Source organism: Sinohyriopsis cumingii, unplaced genomic scaffold (genome assembly GCF_028554795.1).
Source record: "Sinohyriopsis cumingii isolate HCF-2022 unplaced genomic scaffold, ASM2855479v2 utg002239l, whole genome shotgun sequence".
Lineage (NCBI taxonomy): Eukaryota > Metazoa > Mollusca > Bivalvia > Unionida > Unionidae > Sinohyriopsis > Sinohyriopsis cumingii.
In genome coordinates this window covers 38,533-59,694 of record NW_028316167.1, presented here as the reverse complement: position 1 = coordinate 59,694, position 21,162 = coordinate 38,533, and the positions used below count along the sequence as shown (strand labels likewise).

Below are 21,162 nucleotides of genomic sequence, written 5' to 3'. Positions count from 1 at the left end.
TTAATAAATGTTCGCACACGTGTCAAATGAAGTATTCGACATGGACGAGCCTGTAGGCAGGGACACATCAGTGCGAGATTTCCAGTATTTCTCGTACGATGCAGTTGAACCAAATACACCTAATCGCTTGGAAATTCAAGTTCACGATACAACAAGATATTTTCTTCCATCTGAGGCATATATCGAGGTTGTTGGGAGAATTGTGAAAGACGATAATACCAACTACGATGCAGATTTTGGTGTTGGGTTTGTCAACAATGGTATCATGGCATTATTCAAGAGCGCCACTTACATGATCGATGGAAGAGAAATTGAGTCAATAACGGACAACGTTGATATAGCAACGACGATTATAGGCCTAGCGAGATACTCGGATGATTTTACCAGATCAGCCGGTCCTAGTATGATGTTCGCCAAGGATAATTCCAATGACCCTGAGCATTCCCCGTATGATATCGGCAGACCGGTAGACCCCGCTGGCGCCCTCGCTGCTGTTCGTTCAGTGATGATCGCCCCTAATCCCAATTACAATCTTGGATTTGCCACGCGAAGGAAAATGTTAATTGGAGCTGAACGAAATTTCTCCTGTGCAATTCCGCTATCTCACATTTTTGGATTTTGCAGGCATTTCAGAAAAGTTATCTACGGAGCAAAACACACGATAACTTTCGTTCGAGACGCTGCTGGCAGTAACAAAGCCATCTGGCGAGATATTGGTGATGCTGGTAAAGTTGTACTAACTAAATTTACCTTGTGGATACCAGCGATAGTTCCATCGATGCTAGAGGAAGAAAAATTATTATCATTCATGAATCAAGGCGGAAAATCCGTCATGTCCTGGCTGACAACGATGACCGACTCCTGCGATGTTAATATCAACGGAATATTTACCTGGCGAATTGCGTCACAACAGGGCGCTTCGGCTCCTAGACACATCTTTGTTGCCCTTCAATCTGCGGATAGATACGATCAACTCCGCAGTCACATGATATTTGATAATTTCGAGGCAACAAACGTTTCACTGAGAATAAACGGCCAACAAGAACCATCCGAGGAAATATCAATTGATTTTGAAAATTACTCTACAGCCCGCGCGTATCATCGCTTACTAAGTTTCATGGGACGCGATCAAAATATCGATACAGGATTACAAATATCACAGTTGGATTTTAATACTTATTATCCCATCTATTACTTTTCCTTGGAGCATCTCGACCTGGTAAAACAATCTGTTGTTGATATCCATTTCAAAGCCAGAATTAACACAGGCGGAGCAGCTGCAAGAGCCATCGCGGTGATTCTCGGTGATAGAACAATGATCCTGGAAGGCATCAGTGGTAGAATGAGAATCATTGACGCTCCTGTAGAGAACATGTGATAAATTCCAAATTTAGATTAAGCGATTATTAATATACCATACGAACACGTCAGTGTAACTCTGACCCCGGGTCAGATGAAAAAGCTCCAATCAGCGATATCAAAGCGATGCGGTATGAAATTAACCCTGAAAAACGATCAAATTCACGGTGGGCCTAACAAACTATCGCTGAGTAAAAGTCAACGTGAACGTTTCTCCAAGGCCAGATCAGCAAATTCTGGTGTTCATGTGAGCCTTTCCATAGGCGCCATCAGAGACATGGTCAAAACAGGCGGATTTCTTCCTTTCCTATTGCCTCTGGCGAAACTAGCTCTTCCGGCGATTGGAAAGGCACTAGGATTAGGTGCGCTCGGAGGTATAGGTTCCCAATTAGGATCTACAATAACGCGAAAAATTACCGGAGGAAGGTATCGTAAAAAAAAGGGAAACGGCCTTTATCTAAGACGACCCCCGTACGGATCCGGCCTAAGTCGAGTCTACCAGCCTCAAATTTAGATTTGATCAGCGAAGTAAAGAAAAAGAAAATAAGATTTTTCAGAGGCGTATTTATGCGAGATCAACTACCAGACAAACCAAACCCTACCGAGACAGGAATAATAAATCTCGATAAAAATACCGGCCCTGGAACTCACTGGGTTGCCTACGCGATTAATCCTCGCGAAGTCGTTTATTTTGACTCGTATGGATTAGCGCCACCAAACGAATTTATCAACTATGTGTCTTCGCTGAAACTTCCGGTTTGGTATTCGACTCTTCCAACACAAACATTAGCAGATCCACCAATATGTGGCCCAGAGTCAATTAACGTCCTCGACGCAATTTCAAAATCATCCGGCCCTTATAACAAAATTGTATTTGAATACGCCGTAGATAAATATCATGGTTGATATTTACGGTAGATTTATCTACAGGAAGGAAAAAGCAGAAGTGACTGACGTCGATCTATCAAAGTTCGCAACCAAGAGCGATATTAACAATCTTCTATCGCTGTCAGAGGTGGACCCTGGCGAAGTTGCTGTTTTTCAAAATACCGAAGGAAGATTACAAACCAGCAACGTCAAAATAACTGATATAATCAAGCGAGACGAATACCGCGATCATATTAGTCAATTTACTCGTCAATCGGAGATGGTATTAAAATCTATTGCTGATATCGCCGATATTATAGCGAAGTTACCCCTGAAGGCCAATATCGCGGATGTGGAAAAATCCGACAAAGAGTTATCAGCAACGTTGCTTCTGAAGGCCGATAAAGCATTACACGACGATCTTCAGGACAGAATGACAAAAAGACTTAACAGGCTAAATAACGACCTTAAAAAACTCGATGATGCCTTAGCTAAATTTAGCAAAAAATTTGACGAGGATATAAAAACATCTGTCGATAATATCTCCACCGCCGCAGACGAGCTTGCAAAGAAAAAAGCCGATCAAGCATCGCACGATGAACTTAGCGATAAAGTAAGAAAAATCAACGAGGATATTACTAATATTCTCGCCGATATTACCAAAATAAATACCGCGATGGGTCAGAAAAGCGATAAAACATCAATCGACGATCTCAGCGAGAAAATAAAAAAAATCAACGAGGAAATTACTAATATTCTTGGCGAAATTAGCGAAGTAAATATCTCGATGGGTCAGAAAACATCAATCGATGATCTCAGCGAGAAAATAAGAATAATCGAGAGGAATATCGACCAAGTTGACGGTGACCTTAATACAGTAAAAAATCTAGCGCGTCAAAAGTTAGATGCATCAGTGTACGACGGAGAAATTAAAGATTATAACGCGAAACTTCTCGAGGCAACAACAAAAATTGACAAAAAAGTCGATAAAACATCACATGACGAAAAAATAAAAACCATCGACGAAAACATTATAGAAATTGACAATAGGGTTACCACGGTGGTTGGTCTAGTAAATGAAAAAGTCGATACATCAGTGTACAACGGAGAAATTCAAAATATCAACGCGAAACTTCTCGACTCAACAACAAAAATTAACGATATCAACGTAGAAATATCATCGTTGGATATTCCTGCGTTGATGCGTATTTCGATACCAGATCAGGTGATAACAAAGAATTTACCCTGCCGTGTGACATTTGTTGTTAAAACATTATATCTCACTTGGACGCCCGAGAATGATTCTTTTAACTTTACCGCGCCAATTCAGGGTGTATATCGAGTTTATGTTATATCCAAGATAAAATTCAATATAAATTCGACTTTTTATGAAATTTACGAATTTTACCCGGGATTTTTCATTATTTCGTTAAGTGAAGATAACATCGCAAATTTCACACTAGAACCACAAGACAGAACCACCATGGGACCAGTGCATTATTTTGTAATTTTCGAATATTTATCGTTTCGGGCTACAGTTGGTCAACCCTAATCGGTCGCAGTTGCCGAGATAATTTTCCCGACAATTGGCTAGATAAATAACTAATAAATGACCGCATCTGACTACCGTTACAATCAGGCGAGGTCATGGCAGGATTCGCTAAAAAAACTCCTAGACGAATATCAAACAAAAATAAAAAAATACCAGCGTAGATTAGTTACCATTGATGTTGCTGTGTACGCGGTATCTGCGGTAGTCGCCGGCGCAGGAATAATTTTATTCGCGGTAACAACAATCGCGCCGATCGCAGCAACGATAATAATCTCGTCAACAACGACAATCGCTGGTGTTCTCAATATCATCGCAAAAAAGATATCTTCATGCACGAGTGAGAAGTTATCATTGTACAAGAATAAACTAACCAAGGTCAATGACGCGTATTCGAAATTATCATCGCTGCTCTCGGAGAGTCTCAACGACGGCGTTATCTCCGATCTAGAATTTTCCTTGATGATCAGCATTTACTCGGAGATTGAACAAATGAATATTAATAATGTCCGAACTAACTCAGATCGTGACAAACACGACACCGCCGACAACAACACTAATATCGTTAAGTTCAACCAAGCCTGAATTTAGCATCAATTTTCAAACACCAATCAGCGTCAAAGAAATTGCACTAACACAACTGCGTGTTTACAATAGCTGGCCTAATGTTAGATCGAAATCATTTGGCAAATTATTGTCAAACAACTCGCTTGTTTTTGCCAACAAAAACAAACCCGATGGAACACCTGATTGGATCGTCGTTGGCATACCAACAGGCAGTTACGAAATTGATCAGCTGGATAAGAAATTCACCGGTAGAATATCAAATATAACCGGCGATGCTACTCCGGGAATAAAAATATCTGCACACGATCCAACACTATCATCGATGATAGAAGTAAAATCGCCATATATTGTTGATATTTACCAGTCATCGATTAGGACCATATTAGGTTGGCCAGAAATTCCACCTGTGGAAACATCAGATGATACAACCCTCGGGTTTACCTCGAAGGATTCATCAAGACAACCCGAACCAAAAAAATCCGACTTTATCACGGACGAGGTATCATACGAAGTTCTCGCGTATCATTTGGACCGAGTCAGTTCAGCTATTGATTTCATTAGTAAACATAAATCCGGTAAAATAATAATCGTCTTTAATTCCGTTAATGAGGAATCTATTATGTTTATATCCGTCCCATCCACACCCTCGGATACACAAGTCTTCTATATCGGCACAAATGAACACCCTACCATAATAAGAGGCGATTATATAAAAAAAACTATCGACGAATTTAATGCGGAACATAAAATGTATCTAACTCACGTGAGAACATTATTTAATGAATGCATATCAGACAAATCAATTTCATGTGAATTAATTTCCAAATACGTGAAATATTTGAATGGACTTGCGAACGACCTTGAATATTATCATGGTATGTTCATTAAGGCAATCATCGATGATATATCAGCTGGAGTTAACGCGTACGGATACACATTAATCAAAAATTCAGGTAATAAGAAAAAATTCATGACATTGCATAAATTAACCGAGGAAGCATTACCAAATTTCAAATTTCCTGGTTACGGCGTTGATGCGATGAGAAAATCCGTCACTGATACCATCGATGAGTTATTTCCGAAATTACACGCCACGTGGGCAGAGAAAACACAATTAACTCTGATTCTCAGACACAATAACGATCCCACCGGGCAAGGGCGGCATATCTCGCCGGGTATCGTTAACATAACGGAAGTTATCGCGATTTATCTTCATGCGGATGTTGTCGAGGGTAGCTATAATGTTGATTCGTCAGTGTCAAGTCAAGCACAACAGGGATTTATATTGTATTCGTTTTCACCTAGCGCCTCCCCTGGTTATTTGATAATAAAAGAACCAATGAATCCGTTTTACCTGCGATGTCATAATCGATTATTGTCGAGGATAAATTTCAAACTGACGGATCAAAATGGACATTTGCTTGATATACGCGGAGAGACTGTTAGTATCAATCTCCTGGTGAAATCGTGAGAGATTTTCAAATCTGTCCGCCAGGGAAAAATGGGCCAAAAAAATAAATAAAAACCGGGGAAATTTTCAAAATTTTTACTAATTTTTAATTTTTGTTTTTTTTTTGTTCACGGAAATATTCAGGAGGATTCAGGAATTTCCTTGACCTTGCTCTCATCGACAAGTTTTTTCAGCTGCCTAACACGCGAGCTTGTAATTTTTCTTGATTCATATGCGTCTGATAAAATCAACCTAGCTTTTTCCACCAGCGTCGATAATTTAACGAAATCTTCGATTTGACCATCGCTGACAGTAGCTAGCGACTGATACATCGCAATTTGGATTTTCTTTATTAATTTGTATTCGGATGGTAGCGTGTATTTGTATTCGAGTTTCCCCTGAACAATCGTCTCGAATTCGGATCGAATTTTATTCGTGTCTAGATCCGATGGAAGATTTATTTTTTTCCTCAGATCATCGATGGCTTCGATAATATTGTTTATGGTTTGTTCGTTCATTATACTTTTTGTTAATATTCAATTATTCTTCATCGCTGTCCGAATCAAATATTATTGGGATATAGGAAAATTCGATCCAAGTGCCAAGATTATATGAAAACGTCGCTTTATATTTTTTTTCTGCTGCACGCATGACTGAGGTTGAATTAATTTCATAATATTTCGCAGCTGCACTCATCGATTCGAATATCATCTCCTCGCCTGTTGCTTGATTTATCGATTTGACGGCCTTAGCTGATCTTGCACCACCAGCATTACCGGATCTACAATTTTCTCTCTGTGTGACCGCTCGGAGATTGGAAAGTTTATTGTTGAGTTTATTCCCGTCGATGTGATCGATGACAAGTCCAATCTTTATTGGTCCGCGATGACATTCGTATATGAATCTGTGGTTGAGGTATTTTGCGCCTCTTCGTTTTTTGGTTTTGTTGATGGTAAATCTGAGATATCCATTGTTATCAATATTACCAACAAGATTCTTCGTTTTGATATATCTGACGGTACCATCCGATGATGCCTCGTAACCCTCGATGGTTGGGTGAGATCTAAACTCGTGTGTGATTGTCATTGCAGGAATCGTCGATTTCAGATTCATTATACAATAATTATCTGTCTAAATCGTTATTTGTCTTGAATCGATTAATATAATCTTCTTCGCAGGTTATTACCGACGAGGATCTTTTTTCATAATATCGGCGCAATTCTCGATAATTTTTCCCTCCACAAGCTAGACACAACCGTGTCTTTCCTCGAGTGCCAACTTGACAAACCAAACATCGCTGTGGTCCTTTACTGCCTCGTCGAATCGCATATATGTGAGCGCCACAATAATCTCCTCTGCAGGATTTGTCGCATGATTTTGTTGATCCGATTGGTATCCACGAACATTTATTCATTATAATTTAGATATTTGTCTAAATTATAATAATGGATACATTTGATCTTGATGAGGCAGAATATATCATTCCTGAGGTCGATCATGCCAAGAGAGAGTTCCTTGATGATGGAGCGATTCACACTTGGTCGACATGGAAAACTAACTCTGTTGATGCTACGATGAATCTAGAGCGAGCGAAGAAAATAATCGAGCATATAAAAAACTCGCATAAGGAAGAACGATTTATCTTCGGAATAAAATTTATTGCACAAATGCCTGACGACACTTGGATTATTCGCGATAAACGAGATCCAATACGCGGCAGTAAGAAAAACATCGTTCTTGATAAAAATTCGAAGCCGGGATTATTATTGGGAATTGACGGGCCCTATTATGCTAGGGCGTATCCATCTAGCGCTGTTGTTTATGGAATTTATCAGCTAAATAATAATCCTGACATGAAAAATCTACCTGCGATGAAAGAATCACCGATGATAAACTGTGTGGCTGAGCGCGTTATCGAGCATATGAAAAACGCCCGTCGTGGATCTGGATTGACCCAGTTGAGGTTGGATAAAATTAAATCATGGGCGAAGACTGTTGTTGATGGCGCTTCGATTGACGACGTGGCTGTGTTGAGTAAAAAACTTAAATTTCCAATCACGGTGAAAACGCTATCAGGAGAAATATTATATTCGTCGCCGTATAGATCTCGAGGAGTTCCAATCGAAATTGTTGATCATAATTCACATGCGTGGTCGCAGTCGGTAATGATATTTCCGCGGGATCGTGTTGTTAAATTTTATCCCGTGGAATCTGCAAAGGACAATTCCGATGCTATGTTCAGGTATATCAAAATATTAGCCGCGTCTGATCCGATATCAGTTTGGTTATTCTCGAGCGAAGAAAAATACGATCAGTTTATATTGCCGCGCGGAGATATTTACCGTGATGAAAAATTGCATGAATTAATGAAAAATATCGCGGTGAAATATTCGTCAAATCCTGATCAGCTACTGACAAATTGTTTTACTGTTCCATCTGTTGCTGCTCACGCTGCCAGGGAAAGAAATTCGTGGAAACCTACGAGAAATGAATTTCTCGCTGATATTCAACTTAGCTGTATCGAATACGGCCATGGCGGATTGTGGAATACCAAGTATTATTTCGAAGATATGATCTCCGTTGACATGAGCGCGTGCTATCCTGGAAGTTTTCTCGGATATGGCGATTGTGCGGATTATTTTGCTAAATTTGGCCATCCAACCAGCGAGATGACGAGAGTTGCAATTAACGGACCGTTGCCTGATTTTGTCATGACAGGATTCGCTTATGTAACTTCATTCGAGTTTGCTGAAAATTTGCATAAAATTTGTTATATTTGGTTCGGTCGGCATTTATCTCAACGCAGATGGGTCCCTACGGTTTTGTTGAGATATATGCTGGATTCGTCAATGTTAATATCGTTGACGGTGAGCGAGGCAATTATATCGTATAGGAAACAAACTGAAGTGTGGTTGCCGACAGATTGTGAAAACGCGAAAGATATCGGAAGAAAAATAATTGGTAAATTTACTCAAGGAGGATCCGTTGATCATAAACATCGCCACGCTAGGTTATTTATCAATGATGCCGAGATGGACTTTATTATCGCCGATACGGTATCACGAGGAATATTCTGCAACAGAGAAAATATTATCATTGACGGAGAAAAATTAGGTACCGTAATCACTTATCTCGACGGAGAATCAGCGCAGTATATGCATTTGAGGTCGTCGATGCTCGCTTATGTGAGTATAAATTTACTGTCGATGATAAATAAATTTTCTGATATCGCGGTAAGGGTTGCGACGGATTCGTTTTATATCGATAAGAAATACCAATACAGGCTGGATAATTTAATCGCTGATGGCTCTTGGGGAACTTGGAGAATAAAAAACGAAGATATCCTAGATTATTGCGAAGACGCTGATGTCGAAGATTGCGATAAATTTCATCGGGATAAATGTGAGAAAATATCAACGGCTGCATCTGCATTTGACCCGATTTCACGTAACAAATTTGTCTACATGAACGGCCCTGGTGGTAGCGGTAAAACAACGAGAGCGATAAATTTATTTGCGAAATCTGATATGATCGTGTTGGCTCCAACTCACAGATTAGCGCGAGAAATAAGACAGCGCGGCGTTGATTCTTGTACGTATCATAGTTATTTCAAATACAGCGGTGGATTATGGGATTCGGCTCGCATGGGAAACAAATATATCAACAGAATTATAATATTTGATGAAATTTGCACAGTAAATTTAATCACGCTAAAATCGTTCCTGATCTGGCTGGAGGGGAAAAATACAGCCGTGATAATGTGCGGTGATCATGGTCAGCCTGATCCTATTGATGGTGAATCTCCTCATGAGTGGCTCAGGAACTTCGTTGATTATTATGAGGAAATCGACGCCGATTATAGATCCGATGATATTTTACTGACAGAATTTAAGAAAATAATTCGATTACAACCGAATAAAATTCAATGTGATGTGATGAGAAGAATAATCGACGAGACTCCGATGGATAATTTTCTAAATTTGTGGCATCCCGATCATCTGATTGTTGCTAGCAGAAAAATTGTTCGTGATGTTATTCAGGATATGTTATTCAAGCTGCATTGTGAGAAATTTCCAACATTGCAGGTACCGTTATGTTACAGACCCGCTGATACCAGGAAACAAAATATTAGTGTTACTTTACCCTGCGGAGAGGAAAAAATCTTGGTCTTGAACGATATTATTCTCGTTGATATTAATCTTGTCAATGACGCGATAAACGCAGAAAGATCGCCATGGAAACTAGGATACGCAACAACGATACATTCGTCGCAGGGATTGACCGTAGATGGTAAAGTTTGGATCGTCGATGATAGAATTTCCTGGTCAAATTTAGTATATTTAGCTGTGTCAAGAGTAAGAAAATTATCTCAGTTAGGTAGAATTCGAGTAAATTATCTTAATGACGCTGGCGGTAGTTGAGTATCTTTCGGTATTATTTGTAATTCTTCCTTGGTAAATCCGTGTTGTGGCGCTAGTGAATCTAGGAAATAAATTGCTGGTCTTCCCGATGATCTTGTTACGGCTGATATTTTATGTGTTGTAACGCTCCAGTTTGGATCCGTTGCTCTTTTTCTTCCTCCTTCGGCCTCGCCTTCTTTATATAAATACCTGACAGTGACGCTACCTAATACAGGCGGAATCGTAGAATCTCGCTTTAGGGGTATATTCGATTTTGTAATTGCAATTGCGGGTTTCATTGCTATTGTTCGTGTTATTTCGTTATTTAGCGCGTTAATCACATGAGGCAATCTTGATACCCAATCATGAGATCGATTATGTTGAATAAATTCACGCGCGTATTGGTATCCGAATAATCGTTCTGCAAGAGTTTTGTTGAATCTCTCAACGATAGCTTGATTGTGATGAACACCTACAATACCGCGACGGATTTTAACATTATTCTTTTTCATCAGTGAAGTAACCGCACCGAGGAATTCCCGTCCTGGATCAATCTGGAGAAGCTTCGGCCAAGTTAACGGAGATCGTGAGTAAATTTTCTCAAATGCCTTTGAAATTTCTGTTGCTGTTTTATTTGTTAACGGCTCCGCTTCCTTGTATCTGCTAGCGATATCAACAACCGTCAGGACGTATTTGTATGTGACTCCGTCAACGGTATCATGAGGAAGAAACATTAAATCAGCCTGATGAACTTCATTAGGTACGCTGACGGAGAAACTCGCATATGGTATTTTTTTAGGCGGAGGAAGATAAATTTGCCAAACCGCCTGTTTCGATAGCCACGATTCAGCAACGGATTGTTTTACTTTTGCTGCCTTGGCAAGTTTGGCAATTGCTGATTTTCCTCGCCAGAATCCTCGCGGAGAATAATATATCTGCTCCATTATTATTTACCAGCGCCGAATACTAATTTACTTTTCATTGCGCCCTTTACCAGCCAGGTTGCCAATTTCTCTTTGAAACTTTTGTCAGGAATCGCGTCTATTGCGTGAATTAGCCTAATATCAGCTAGATGCCTTTGTTGTAAATCCCCGCTACGATACGCAAGATCGTGATAGTAGCACGCGTTATCGATGGCGTTTATTGGATCTTCGCCGGGATTTGGTTGATTATTATCGTTGAGTCTTATATCGAGCCTCGTGCCGGGTCCGCAGTAATTGTATCCTGGTAGATGCTTCTCTCCGGGATATTTCGCCCAAGGCAACCCAGGAAGATTTGTCAAGGAGGCGGTAATGTCTCCTCCGGTTCTATTTTTTTTTTTACAAATTTAAACTTGCTTGTCTTGCAAACTTCGCATTCACCCTTGATTGCGTTCCTGTTGTTGCGTGTGACAATTTCGATTGGATTTATTGTAGCTGTGCGCGTGCGACACTTAACACAATATAGATCCATGTATTTTAGTAACATGAATGTAATTGATTTTTCCGCCATGAAGCGACACGAGCAAATAAAACACAACGCGGTGTTACCAAATTCGATTAGGATGATAATCATTGGCCCGTCTGGTTCTGGAAAGACGCAGTTGTTGTTAAATTTGATAATGCGATGGCTAAAATGGGATAAATTGTATTTGGTTGCGCCGTCCGTTGATGATCAGCGTTGTTATCAAGTGCTAAAGGAATTTAGCGACAATACCGACGAAGGCACGATAGAATTCATCACAGACATTAATGAAGCTCCATCAGTGGAAAATTTAGATGGCGACGTTAATAATCTTGTCGTTTTCGATGATGTAATGCTGGATAAGCAAACTAATCCGGCTAGGATATTCTCGCGTGGCCGACACAAGAACACCGATGTGATTTACGTGACGCAGCGATATACGCAAATTCCAAAAGTTATTAGGGACAATTGCAATATCTTGTCCGTTTTCAATGGCGTTGATACTCACACGCTGAGAAATATTCATCAGACTTGGTGTAACGGCGATATGGACATAAACAAATTTAAAAATTTCTTCAGCCGCGCTCAGGCAACGCCGCATGGTTTCATCACGATTAATCTTCATGATCCGCGTAGTAGATATCGAATCAGTCTCGATCAAATTTATTCATGAGACTTGCAACCAAACTTTGCAAAATCACACTGACACCAGAATAAATTCCCCCCCCCCTAAAATCTTTGTTTTTTCCTTGTCCAGAATGATAGATTTTGCACACAAAAATTGCACTCGGTGACGAATTTACGCAAATTAATTTTCGTGGGAAGCTTTATTTTTGAAATCTGAGGCTTCTACGGAGAAAGTTAGCGTAGGAAGCTTTATTTGGTCTGGAACGTCTGGTCTGTAGAACTTCCCTGCTGCTACAGAATACACCAACAATGTTTCCTTTGCCACTGGTGTGTTAAAACAGAAATTGGGCAAAGTTCATGAGGCCCCAAAAAATTAATGCTGTACTAGATATTATAGCGGAATGGAGAATAAGAATGAATTTTCCTGCTAGTGGGCATGAACTCACGACCTCATGTTCCAAAGTCAACTGTGTGCATGTATGTGTCACACACTCTACTCACTTGGCCACAGCAACTAGCTGCAAAGCAGCATATCACATAAGATACCCGCCAAATAATATTCAAAGAAACTAGTTTAAATGTTTTTTGTTTTTTCTCTAGAGCCAGATATTCCAACAGTCACAAACAGGAAACTGCATACCGTATTTGCCATTCTATAAGTCGATGCAGAGTATAAGTCAAATCAGCAAATTTGGCCAATTTTCCATCCTTCATCCATATATAAGTCGATGTTGAGTATAAAACGATGCCAGATCAATACCTCAGATTGTGTTTTTCACTTCATTCCACACAGCATCATGAATTTTATCCTATCTGTAACTCAGTAACCTTTCCAGTCAGGATCATTAATTGTAACTAAAAGTACCTGATTTGTTTTGCATGAAGTTTTCTAAATGTATTATGTACTTTTATCTACATATCATGATGCTGACCTGAAAATTTGCTGAGTTACAGATAGGATAAAACTCACTATGCTGTGTTGAATGAAATTGTAATAATTGTTGGTTTCATAAATATTAAAAGTATCACTGTGCTATTTCATATTACCAGAAAAAGGAAAATTGCATCATTAATACTAAAATGCTTTTTCTGTGCTTTTTTGGTGGGTTGGGGTGGGGAAGAGAGATAGAGAGAAGGATGCATATTTATTCCATCACATTTTTCTTCTTGCACCTCGTGATCAAAATGTGGTCCGATATATGAGAGAGAGAGAAAGAATGTTCTGCTCTTCATGTTTTTTTTTTTTTTTTGTTTTTTTATTATACCTTTTACGGGGGCACCGTATTGTTGAAGCTCTTGTCAAAGAGAGAAACATTAATAAATGGAACAGTAAATGTTAACTATGAAAATTCTTACCATACTCCTTCAGGGTTTAAATATTCACAGTAGTTATATCCAAGTAGTCTCAATTAGGTTAAATCCCAAGAATGACCATTTTGCATGCTGTCTAATTTTCTTTGCAATAATAATGACCTCTCCATTCCCAACAAATAGGATTTTATTTAAAGTGCATATACTCTTCCTATAGTGGTGACAATTGTTTTTGATCTTTGCTCATGCTAGATGTACTTTAAATAATTTGCTGTTGGGTCCGTCTGCATGTTCAAAAATATCACTGGCTGAAAAATTTACACTAGTAACCACTTGGCGTTTCATTTCATTATATGGTACAGTATTCATAATACCTATGTGTAGCTTCATTTCCCTAGCCTCACTAATCTGGTTTGCCAAATCTTTACATCAGACAGGTCTCTGCTTGGAATGACTGAATACAGCCATAGCATATTTAATTATGGCATGTCAATATCACTACAAAGCCATGTGATTCTTTTAATAATGGAAGTGGCAACAAAAACTAGAATGAATTGCTTACCTGATGGTATTAATTGATAATGGAATATAGTACTGCACTTGTACATGAGTAAGATCAGTCATCAGGTAAGTGAACAATACAGATTTACAATCGTAAATAAATCTCTGTCCATCTGTCTCTCTCTCTCTCTCTCTCAATGGGGCATAAGTTTTATTTGATCATTAGCTGCAAGAAGAAAATTATGAAGGAATATGTCTTTGTCATAGTTATTCATCTTATAACTTGTAAATTCTAACGCATATCAGTAATCAGATATAAACAACATATTACAAACAATGTACATTACTGGTGCATGCTGCTTTAGCACAGTTACATCTGGTCTGTGTTAATTTGTAATACTGATAATCATGTAATTGTTTAAAATAATAAATCTGGGATCCTAATATTTTTTTCATACACAGTCTCTTCCCCAAAATGAAATGTGGTTTACACATTATGTTTTGTACTCTTAGAGAATTATTTTCTATACGAAATATACGATAAAGTAATTCAGATGACATAATCCATATATAAGTCGATTCAGCAGAGCATAAGATGAAACTGAGATTTTCTGGTAAAAAAAGTATCGTCTTATAGGCTGGCAAATATGGTACTTAATATAGCATCAAAATAATTATAAGAATTAGATTTCTTTTACGATTAGACTGTTAGGATCATTTTCATATGATTGTTTTCATTTTTTTATATTTTCCCCACAGAATGCTCAGTATTTGTTGAGCATTAAAATCTCTGAACATCATAGATTTGACAATGTTTCACATTATTATTCATTTCAACCATAAGTTGAGGTCAGATTAATAAGGAACAATGATCAAACTTCCGTTGTTAATGGCATGATCATAATTGGAGTACAAGGTAAAAAGTCAGATGGCTTCATGCGATGGAAATGCATATTTCCCAAGCTGAAATTGACATCTTTTGAAGCTAACATTTTATAGCAGTGTTTACAGTGGTCACTGCCTTCATTTCTGCAGAACATCTGCTGAAGTCAAGTCTTTATTAAGGAGAGACAATTTCATTTTCTAAGTGGGGGGAGTGTAAATGCATGAAAACAATTATCTTTCCAATACTAAAATACAAAAAATGTAAGAAACCAAAATATCACATGAAGCTTAAGCATAGATGGAATGCAATTTCAGTGGTTGGAATCATGTTCAGTGGACATGTATATGCAATTTGCCCTTCCTGTAAAGTTGATTTTAAAGTCTACTATGGTTGCAAGAATGACATCACGTGTCTTGCAGCATATTAAAGCAATTATGAAATGTGACAACAAATATGCCATCACTGAAGGACTCGTGGTACTTATTCAGTTCCCATGTTATACTTATGTAAACACCATGATATTAAATAAGCAGTAACTTTAAATTTCTGAGTGTTCATGAGCAAACCTATATTTATTAATATGGATGCATCCTGGTTGACAGCTTCTCTGTAGAGAAACCCATATGAGATATGTTTTTTTTGTTGATCTGTGTGCTTGAAATGTGTTTTCAATTCTGTACCAGAAGAGTCAGATGCTAATTACAGCTGGGGACTGTTCAAAACTCAAATCTGTTAAAGGACAGAAATTCCATCAATAAAACAATGTCCCATTAGTTTTTCAGTTACAGCTAGGATAAGATCTCAAAAGATTATTTTTTATTTAAATCTTTCATTATCAACTGATCCAGGCCAGCCAAGCCCATATATACTCTCTTTCATCTTCACCCATTTGCAGACTCCATATCTCATTAGTACCGTGAGTCCTGAAATCATTGTTTGCAGAATCTGCATCAAATGTGGATAAAGATATACATAGCGAGAGTTTTCCAACTTTTATGTATAGCTGAACATAATCTCATTTAAATTTACAATAGCAGATAATTTTTCAGATCTAGTCAAAATAATGTTTTCTGACTTGGAAATTACAAGTTCTAATACAAATGGATAGTGACCCAAGCTATGGATCCTCGTTGGGATAAGAGAGTCTAAGACCTGTGATGCACTGAAAATTCACCATTCTCATTGAAAATCCTTCATCTTTTGAAGTCTGAAGCTTCCAACCAAATTATGCAAATCTCCCAATTTTTCCTAAGGTGACTTCTGTTCTATCACAATGTATTACATTCCCGAAAAATAATTTGAAGTTTAATTTTATTTCTAAAGCTATGCCAAATGTTTAAAGGGATTTTTAGATTGCAGTTAAATAAAAAGTATATCATACATCAGTATGAAAATAAAACTTTAAATGCAAAACTTAAACTGGAAGAGGGCCAGTAGGAAGTTCAGTCTCCTATGGTCAACATTGCATATGTTATGTATATTTAATTTAATTGATTGTCTGTTAGTTTTAAATTTATTTTATTTCATTACATTGTAATGTAACATTGTTTGCTGGACTTGACCTTGTCCAGAATTGAGATCATTTCTGCTTGACCTGATTTGACTTTTTTTATCTTTTTTTTCTTCCATTTATGTAAACAATTAATAATAGCTTCATTGCTCTCTATGTATATGAGTTTATTATCAGGATTATTATTCAGGTAAACAAAGCTGGAGTAAATATGTTGTTCGGGGGACAGGGTTTTGTAGATTCCTTAGTGAATTTGGTAGGCTGTCGTGTTGTAAATAAACAAGGCTCATTAGATCATTCTAGAAGGTTATTTTTCATTAGGTAATGGTTGTTTTTAGAAATGCTAATTTTGACATGAGGTCAAACAGAAAACTATATTATCTTGTGACTGTGAGGATTTTACCAGTCGTGTTTTAACATCTAGCACTTTAAGTTATATTATGTTGTGACTAGTTTGGGCTGAATTTTATTTTCTTCAAATTATTGAATTCAGGTGATTATTTTCTCTGGAAATACAAAAGTGCTCTGATAAAATTCTTGGATAAAGACATTTGCTGGAATTTATACTGTATTCAAACCTGGAATAATATTTCTGTGATTCAACAAGAGACTGTTGACACATCAGTACTTCGTAGGCTATAACAGACACATCATCATCTTAAATTTTGGATCTCTTTGGGACTTGAAATGAGTTTTATCCAGGACTTTTTATTAATAGGACGTGTGTCTTTAATTTTGTTATTATTTTTGGATTTAATTTGCAATATCATATTAAAATTCTTTTTTCTCATTTTTCACTTTGTATTCTAGGGAAATAAATTATTTGTTAAATTTTACAAAGCTTGTTGTCTTCACTCATTTCTGTTACTGTTTTTAAGAGCATAGACTCCTAACACATATAATACATATTTTATGCTGTGCTACCAGTTGCCAGAATTTCCAGAAAGGAGTTGTTTGTTTCAAATTGTCATTTATTTCAATTTAAACAACAGCTTTACAATTATTGGAGAAGTTCAAGTTTGTTTCTTTCTACAGTTATGTATATTTGATTTAATTTATATTTGATTTAATTTATTTGTTTGTTTGTTAATTTTAAATTTTTTGTATTCCATTACATTCTATTGTAATGTAACTTTATTTGCTGGAATTGATATTGTTCAGTTCTGGCTGATTTATTTTTTATTTTTCAAAGTAAACAACTAATAATAGAAACTTTGTATCAGTGCTGACCTAGTTCCTAGCCTTGATTCAGAACCAGTAAGGGTTTTAGTAAATAACTTTATAAAAAGAAAAAAATTAATTCTTTCTCAGAATAAGATTCATAAAGTGGAATCAAGGCCATACTTGAAGTACGTGACAAATAATGTGTTTATTGTTACAAAACATTTGGTTTTCCCAGACGGATGAACTCTTAACCTCCATCCGGGAATCTGTTTTGCATTGCAGTTAGAATTCTTACTGATTTTTGAGAAAGAATAGTGAGTTGTGCCTTAGCACTTGAGAAGTCAAGCTGTTTTATGTTGTGTCCAGTTTGGGGTAATTATTTTTTTTTTCTTCAAATTATTTTAAAGAAAAGTATTTCTTTTCCCTGGTTTTAGTAGTGCTGTAAAGTAATTTTTGGACAATGACATTTATCATAATTTATATAGAATTCAAAAACTGGAATAATATTTTCTGTGATTCAACAAGAGACTGTTGACACTGCAGCACTTCACAGGTTACAACAGACGTCATCGTCTTCCATTTTGGATTTCATCAGGATTCAAACTCAGTTTCATTCAGGACTTTTTATTACTAGGGCTTCTATTTTTTAGTTCTTGGATTAATTTTGGATTTGATTCATAAAACCGTAAGTTCTTTTTCTCATTTTTCCCTTGTTTTTCTAGGGAAATAAATTATTTAAAATTTACAAAGTTTTTTGTCTTCACTTTTTTCTTGTTATGTTTTATAAGAGCTTAAACATGTAACACAACTGAATTTGATTGCAAAGTCATGCCCAATCAGTAGTGCAAGGTAATTTCAGGGTTGTATTGATGACACTCAATTTTTGAGAGATGTGACTGGTAGAAATAAATCTTTTACTTTAATTCAGTGATTTAGTAGTTAGGAAAGAAGAAGAGAAAGATCAAAATACTAATTAAAACAATTGTAAATAATGGGTGAAGACTAAAGTAATGGGTGAAGACTAAAGTAATGGGTGAAGACTAAAGTTAAATTATCCAAGACTAAAGTTAAATGAGTCAAGACTAAAGTTAAAGACAACAAGATGTGGTATTGAAAATTCCACAGTGCTGTCCTTTTCTGGTAAAACAAATAGTCAAACATGTCAATAAATTTCATTGGACAAATTTTGATACTAGATGAAAAATTATAGTGCCTACCTATATATTCGCACACAAGAAACTCTTGACTAATAATACTGTGGTGAGAAAACAAAAAATCGTTGGAACCTTGTTTTTTCACTTTATAAATTGATGCAACCAAGATGGTATAACTTTTGTAAACATGTAATGGCAGATTGCATTAAAACACTTGGCTTCTTCAGTTCTTCCCAAAATTTATAAATTTCATTTGTTTTCCATTGTAATCTCATTTTTATTTTCAAAATGAGCTGTGAGATATTGAGGAAATGAATTGCTAAAAATTAAGTTATCACAAATAAAGATATGAATAACCCATTCAGTGCATTTATGGATAAGAGCAGGTCAGTTCTGACTTTGATAGAAGACTTTTCACTTTTTGCTATTTTTCATTTAATTTCAGCCCTGCTCTGCATTTCATGTTATTAAATTGGAAACAATAATAAATATGAGAATGTTCCAGAACATTGTTTATTTATGTGCAGTACAATTTATTCTTATAACATTTCAAAGCTAAATTATCATTTATGGTAACCTTGATCTTAGGATTGCGACATCAATATTTTGAGTTGGGAACCCCAATATTTTCCAGATTCAGAGTCTTTGACTCAAACTTTTGAAATCTTAGTGAGCACCTGGATTCATTTTTATACTTTATCTCATTGCGTGCATAGGTTTTTAACCATTTACTTGGAAAAGAAAATGAGCCTTTGATCTGTATAATGTAGGTTTACTTATATTTATATTGCATTTATTGAGTATGTATTTATCCTAGATTGAATGTCAAAAATGCAATCAAATTTACTTGGCTGAAAATGTACCCAAGGGTTTAGATCCTGTTTATAACAATTATTTACATCACATTGTTTCTGGCCTCATTTCGTTACATGACTGTTTCATTACATTGATATAACTTCACCTTTTTTTTACGTTGAATATCAGTAGGGTGTAGCTTAAATAAAAGAAACAAGTTATTGTTGCCCTGTACTTCCTTTGGTTGCATAGGATATGAAACCAACCTCTTACCTTAGTAAGGAAAACAAAAATGGATTCATGGATTTTTTGCTTTCCTTTCAGATGTACCAGGATAATGTTCAGTTAGAGGAGGAAGGATTTGTTGTGACGTCAAGTGCTGGAAATTTGAAGTGTGACATAGTTCTTCATGTCATGTTGAGGACACGTGTAAATGACACTGAAAGGGTATGCTATTTACTATTTTCCTGCCATCTTTAAGTTGTCTTTACACAAAATTAAAGATTTTATGCTTTGCTCAAAGTATAGGGATTTTCAGCATCTTCCATATCAGGTGGCCATTAAATAAGAACATTCATCTTGCTTCCTTTCCTCCATTTACTTGAGGAATGGTTATGAAATGTGACACAAATGTTCACTGTGAAGAATGGTTATGAAACTTGACACAAATGCTCACTATGAGGAATGGTTATGTTGTTGTTGTAGGGTTTAATGCCATTTGTTAGCACAAGATAGGCTATACATGGCAGCCAGTATCAATGGTGGAGGAAGAAACCGGGCAAAAAAAAGTGAAAAGAACCACTGACCCACAAGAAACTACAGACAAGCTTTCTCACATACCCATATTCACCAAGCCAGAGACTCTAACCCATGCAGACAGAGGTGAGATGGCAGTGATCCCTAATGGTGAGTGCTTTAGACCACATGGCCACTAGGGTTCCCCGGAATGGTTATGAAACTTGACAAGACTTCGCATTATCAGGAATGGTTATAAAACTTGACACAGATGCTCAGTATGACGAATCATTATGTAACTTGACACAAATGCTCACTATGAGGAATGGTTATGAAGCTTGACACAAATGCTCACTATGATGAATCATTATGTAACTTGACACAAATGCTCACTTTGAGGAATGGTTATGAAACTTGCCACAAATCCTGACTATGAGGAATGGTTATGAAACTTGATGCTAGTACTCATTTTGAAGAATGGTTAGGAAACTTTATACTAATACTCATTATGAGGAATGGGCATGAAACTTGACACTAATTCTCATTATCAGGAATGGTTATAAAACTTGACACTAATGCTCACTTTTGGGAATGGTCATAAAATATGATGAAATCCAAAATGGAAGGCGATGACATATGCTGAGGTCAGCATTGTACTAATGTGTCAACAGTTCTTTGTTGAATCACAGAAAAAATATTCCAGTTGTTGAATTCTGTGTAAAGTTTGATAAATGTCTTTGTCCAAGAATTAGATAAGAGCACTAGTATTTCCAGGGAAAAGAATAACTTTAAAATAAAATAAAATAATTAGCCCCAAAATTGGTCACAGCATAAAACACCAGGA

General features: G+C 36.9%; 1 protein-coding gene across 2 annotated transcripts in view; it reads left to right on the top strand.

Moving 5' to 3' along the window:
- The window catches only part of LOC149770865 (uncharacterized), a 90,281-nt gene that overhangs the window by 41,844 nt on the left and 27,275 nt on the right, over positions 1-21,162 (top strand). For both annotated transcript variants that reach the window (XM_089949019.1, XM_089949020.1), the window contains exon 10: positions 19,908-20,030. In XM_089949019.1, the coding sequence (XP_089805145.1) occupies positions 19,908-20,030 (123 nt within the window). The remainder of the gene's footprint in view (positions 1-19,907; positions 20,031-21,162) is intronic.